This window comes from Engraulis encrasicolus, chromosome 19 (genome assembly GCF_034702125.1).
Source record: "Engraulis encrasicolus isolate BLACKSEA-1 chromosome 19, IST_EnEncr_1.0, whole genome shotgun sequence".
Classification (NCBI taxonomy): domain Eukaryota; kingdom Metazoa; phylum Chordata; class Actinopteri; order Clupeiformes; family Engraulidae; genus Engraulis; species Engraulis encrasicolus.
This window is the reverse complement of record NC_085875.1, coordinates 4689459-4695015: the sequence shown is the minus strand read 5'-3', so window position 1 is coordinate 4695015 and position 5557 is coordinate 4689459. Positions and strand designations below refer to the sequence as shown.

The 5557-nt window shown below is 47.9% G+C and overlaps 1 protein-coding gene across 1 annotated transcript; it reads right to left on the bottom strand.

The window, feature by feature from the left end:
* Window positions 1-3841: 3841 nt before the first annotated feature.
* Window positions 3842-5557, bottom strand: kcnf1b (potassium voltage-gated channel, subfamily F, member 1b). The gene has a single exon (XM_063223986.1). The coding sequence runs from the start codon at window positions 5453-5455 to the stop codon at window positions 4004-4006; it is 1452 nt and encodes a 483-aa protein (XP_063080056.1). The 5' UTR covers window positions 5456-5557; the 3' UTR covers window positions 3842-4003.

Genomic DNA, 5557 nt, shown 5'->3' with positions numbered 1-5557 from the left:
CATAAAAACACATGCACACTGTCACATACACACAGACACACACTCACCAGATGGACGGAGGTAACACAGACAACAGCAGCATTGCAGTGCTGTGCTGAGCTGTAAGACATTTAGTGCATCTTCATTAGCATAGCGGAGCAGAGCTGGGTGCTAATTGAAAGGTTCCCACATGGCCCTGCGTGTGCCAGGCCCTGTGCGCAGCGCGTAGAGCGGAGATCGGCTCGCCAGCCTGTTCTGTTCCCATGGTGACGCAGGGCAAAAGCTGAGATGACTGGCAGTCGGAGCGACAGCACATGGACACATAGCACACACATGTATCAGTCGTCTCCTCAGACATTCTTTATCTTTATCATATTACGTCCAATTTTGACATTTTGATATGCCTACCTAATATGGGCAGCTGTGAGGACTTAAAGCAAGCTCACAAGCTCAAAAGTCAATTCACAGTCAATAAATATCAGTCAATTAGTTGGGTGTAGTTGGAACAAAGCCCACATCAATAAGCACAACAGAATACACAGACCATATTTTGTGGAGCATTCTCATCTTTTTGATGGAATTTCAAGATTATTTAAAAGATATTTTAATGGGCCTTTGTGCCTTTTTTAGAGGTAGTTCAGTAAGGCGCAAGAGGAAGCTGGTGGGAGAGAGATGGGAATAGGAACAGGTCCATGTTGGATTCGAACCTGGTTCCCTAAGGGCAAGGTGCCCGTTCATGGCACAACACATTAGCAGGATACACCACTGCACCCCAGCCTGGAAGTTTTTTGTGAGTAACCTTGGTTAGAGAGTTCAAAGAGCCCTAGAGCCACACGCACGCTAACAACCAGGCAGACAGAATCAGATGACAGTGACACACCGGGGCTTTAACCGAACTGCAGGCACGCAAACAACACAGAGAGAAGTATGACATGTAGAGTAAAACCATGTCAGGGGGACAAAGAAATTAGAAGTCTTTCCCTGACAGAGAGCAAGTGTATGACAGGCAAACAGATTAACCCTGACAAAGCCTAATATTAATTGGGACCTTACAGTATGTGTTTAGCTGTGCCTGTGCGTCAGAAATAAATAGTAAGAAAGTAGTGTGTGTGTGTGTGTGTGAGAGAGAGAGAGAGAGAGAGAGAGAGCAAGAGAGAGAGAGAGAGAGAGAGAGAGAGAGAGAGAGAGAGAGAGAGAGAGAGAGAGAGAGAGAGAGAGAATGTATGGATGTGCGTGACATGACACCGTCTTTGACATGCATGCATGTATGGGTGCATGGGTGCATACTATATGGCGTGTTTGCATGTGTACGGGCCTGTGTGGGTAGGCCTGTGTGGGTGTGTTTGCATGTGTACAGGCCTGTGTGGGTAGGCCTGTGTGGGTGTGTTGGCATGTGTACAGGCCTGTGTGGGTAGGCCTGTGTGGGTGTGTTTGCATGTGTACAGGCCTAATTGCTGTATTGTCTACATGCTACCTTCAGGTATGTGCACTAGAGCATGGTGTACAGTGTGGGTGTGCTGTGCTGCGCTGTGCTGCGCTGCGCTGCGCTGGCCTCTCATGTGGGCCGTAATATGGGTCGACCTGAAACGTGTCCCAGAGGCTCAGCTGTCACTGTCACGGCAGGGGACAGCGCTCACGCAAGATGAGAGGTGTGAGGCCGAGGCGCGGGGCACGGGGTGTGAGGCTGTACACAACGTGAGGGACATCTCTGATGGACAGACGGTCACTGAGCCACTGCTGAGCACATAGTACACGTAGCTGGAGTGGGACTCTAATCAGAACACCTGGTCACTGCACACTCACTATAACAGTACACTGAATACCACAATAATAGAACAGTGTGCTCTGGACGCACTGAACAGTGCACACTAAATATCATTATAACAGTTCACTGAATCCCGCTGATATCTCACTGACTGAATAATATTGCTAGAACAGTGTGCTCTGAATACGTATCACTATAACAATATTACTAGAAAAATCAGCTCGCTGGCGTTATTTTTGATGTTTACAGAAAATATTGTTTATGCCATTACTCTGTATTTTGACATATCTCACATTAAATTGTTGTATACGCGTTCTTAAAATGGCATTTAGTGGTGTTTTTAAACTGCAACTTATCCTTTAAGCTGATCGACTTACGTACAAACTGTATATCAAGTACAGCGACCTTGGAGCAAAATGTCTTTTTCAAGGGCGAATCAAGCACTGGACATTCACTGTCCCACCCACATGTGTGTGTGTGTGTGTGTGTGTGTGTGTGTGTGTGTGTGTGTGTGTGTGTGTGTGTGTGTGTGTGTGTGTGTGTGTGTGTGTGTGTGTGTGTGTCTGTGTGTGTGTGTGTGTGTGTGTGTGTGTGTGTGTGTGTGTGTGTGTGTGTGTGTGTGTGTTTGTGTGTGCTTTCAAGCAGAATTACGTTTTCAAGCAGAATGAAGAAGTCTCTAACCTGAACCTGGTGGGCAGGTGGTATACATTATTAAAGGAAGCTGAGAGGGAGGAGGAGCGCAGGGGAGGGGAGGGGGCAGGGACGGGACGGGTGGACAGAGAAGAGACAGCCCTCCACCAGAGAGAGTAGAGAGAGAGAGGTTCCATTGGCCCATTATTTCCTGGTTCTATTATTGCAAGGGGGAAGGGGGGGGGAGTCCCCCTTTAGGCAGACCTAGGCAGACCTAAGGACTGTTCTATTCATTGTAGGAGTATTATGACATGCCCCTTTAGGCAGACCGGAACATGGTCATGTTAGGTGCCCATAGAAACCTATTACATTGGCATATCTCTATATACTTAAAGAATCTCAGCCCTCCACCCTCAGGGAGGAGGAGCACAGGGGAGGGGGCAGGGCAGGGACGGGTGGACAGAGAAGAGACAGCCCTCCACCCTCAGGGGACACCAGGGGGCCGCTGGTCTGAGGGAACCACAGGGCTGGCTGGAGGTAAAGGCCACTGTCCAATACAGGGAAGCCGCCAGGGGGAGGACAACGGGGTCAGTTGTCCTTGGCCCAGGGAGAGGAGGGTCCCAGATTTTGGGTCCTCATTGCATTGTGTGTATATGTGATGGGGGGCCTTTTAGATTACGTTGTCCTGGGCCTGGCCAATGCTGTCCAGCGGCCCTGGTCCAATACACAGCAGCACACTCATGTGATTGGCAAAAATCAATCTCTGCTATACGTATATGTTCCCCTGACCTTTTGAATGTGTTTTTTTGGGTGTGGTGTTGAATATGGATGTATTTCGAAATACAGGATGGGGTCAATGGGTGACACATGGGGGACCAACCGTCAGGCGAATATATGAATTAAATCCGGGATTTAACATTACTCACACCTATCTTGACATGTCAGAGTGGAGGATACCGTTCACCGGAGAAAAACAATCCTTGTTGACTACTTTAACAAATTGCTATTAAAAAGTCTGCTGGATAAACAGATGTTGCGCATTTCCCTTGTGTTTTGCAGATCTTTAAAGGTAAACTAAAAGAATTGACCATAGTTTACAGTAAATCATGCCAATGTTACCTTAGGTACTCTTAGCTTAAGATCATTCAAATACATATAACTGCATTTGATGATTTTCAACATACCTTTGCTTTAGTTGAATTTGATCTGACTTCTTATAGAGATGAGCTAAACTATAAAAGCTAAAATTAGGGTAAGCCCCGTAGACTCGTCTTGTAGGTTAAGTAGATGTCTGTAAGGAGTGGTGTCCGTGTTGTTTTTCAACCACTGAACTACATTAGGAAGACACATGAGCTGCGGGCGTGCGGTCACGTCTGAGGGTTATGCAGGTCCTATGTTAATTGTCTCTAAACAAACAAGATGGTTGGCATGCATTTTATTGGTCATGCATGGAACTAACAGTAAGCATTTTGCACTGATGAAAGAAACAGACATCCACCAAAACATACAGTTATGATCAGTTATTTGCTTCTTTGGGACAAAAGCCACATCAATAAGCGCAGCAAAATACGCACGGTATTTTGGGGGGTTATGAGTATATAATCAAAGTTTTAACACTGTGTTCTGCAACTACGACGAGCACTGCTTTTTGACAGGTGTTCTTTGAGTTCTGTGTGCCCCCGTCAGCAGCGGAATGTGTGTATCGCTGCGCGAGGCGCGAATGCTACTCCCGCAGTCATCCGGTGCGCCGTCCAGCCTCCTCGTTTTGCGCGCCGACAGCTCGAGAGACTGGAGCTCCATGAGTTCGAGTTCGTGTTTGGCAGCCGTCTCCAGCACCTTCTGCTTGTTGTAATAGATGACGAAGTTATTGATGATGGGATGGATTGGCAATGCGATGGCTATGACTCCGCAGAGGAAGCTGATGGCCGCGTTGCACCTGCCCAGCGTCGTCTTGGGATAGATGTCGCCGTAGCCAACGGTCGTCATGGTGATGATAGCCCACCAGAAGGACTGGGGGATGCTCCTGAACAGCGTCTCCGGGTGACTTTGCTCCATGGTGTATCCCAGAGCGGAGAACACGAAGATGCCCACCCCCATGTACATGAGCAGCAAGCCCAGCTCCTTGAAGCTTCTCTTGAGCGCATAAGTGAGGGTCTGCAGTCCGGAGGAATGGCGCGCCAGCTTGAAGATCCGCGCAATGCGCATTATGCGCAGCGCCTGGACCGCCTGTTGCACGTTGGCGAGCTCCATCATTGCGTTACCCAGGGATGTAAGGACCAGCACCACATAGAAGGGCATGATGGCTAAGAAGTCAATGATGTTCATAAAGGCCAGCGCAAAGCGCATTTTATTTGGAGAGGAAATGAAACGCAGTACATACTCTACCGTAAACCAGCCAATGCACATCGTCTCGATGTGGTCCAGTGTTGGGTGCTCAATGAGATTTCCCTCTTCGTCCTCCACTTGAAGATCGGGAATAGTCCCCAAACACATAACCACCGAAGATACGAGGATAAACAAAAACGATACAATGGCGATTACGCGCGCTGGAAAAGAGGACTCCGGCTTCTCCATCAGTTTCCAGATGAACTTTTGATAGCGTTGAGAGCGGTTCAACTCTGGGTCCCCCTCCAGGTCATCAAGGATCAGCTTAACTTTGTCGGCGATTTCTGCCAACTCTTCCTCCTTCTCGTTTAAACTGTACTTGCAGCATTCGTCCAAGTAGTCCAAGTCAATTCTCCAAAACTCCATCTCCTTGATGAAACAGATAGGACAGATGCCTCTTTTCATGTGAATCTCGTCAAAATAATACACCTCGACAATGCATTTGAAAGCATCGGGGTCTCTGTCAAAGTAAAATTCCTTGGTAGTCGGGTCGTAGTCATCGCAAAGAGCAGTAATAACGTCAAAACTCCGCGTGGGGATGTTCGCCAACTCTGCCAGGCGACTCTCAGGGTAACGGTTTAACATTTCTCCACCTAGTATCACCCTTACGCCTCCAATGTTGACGGACAGTTCATTCTCCTGAGTTTTCTCAGGTGTTCGTCCATTCGTGTACCGAGGTTTAGGTAAAGTCCACATGATTGCGCCTTTGTTGTTTCTTCACATTCAAGAATCTTCCCAGAAATGTTCAAAGAGTATTTTCAATCGCTTCACCAGAGACCAGCCAGCCTGGTAAGCCAC

What these genes read in the sequence shown, in the direction of transcription:
- kcnf1b (XM_063223986.1), bottom strand. Translation starts at nt 5,455, where the DNA reads ATGTGGACTTTACCTAAACCTCGGTACACGAATGGACGAACACCTGAG.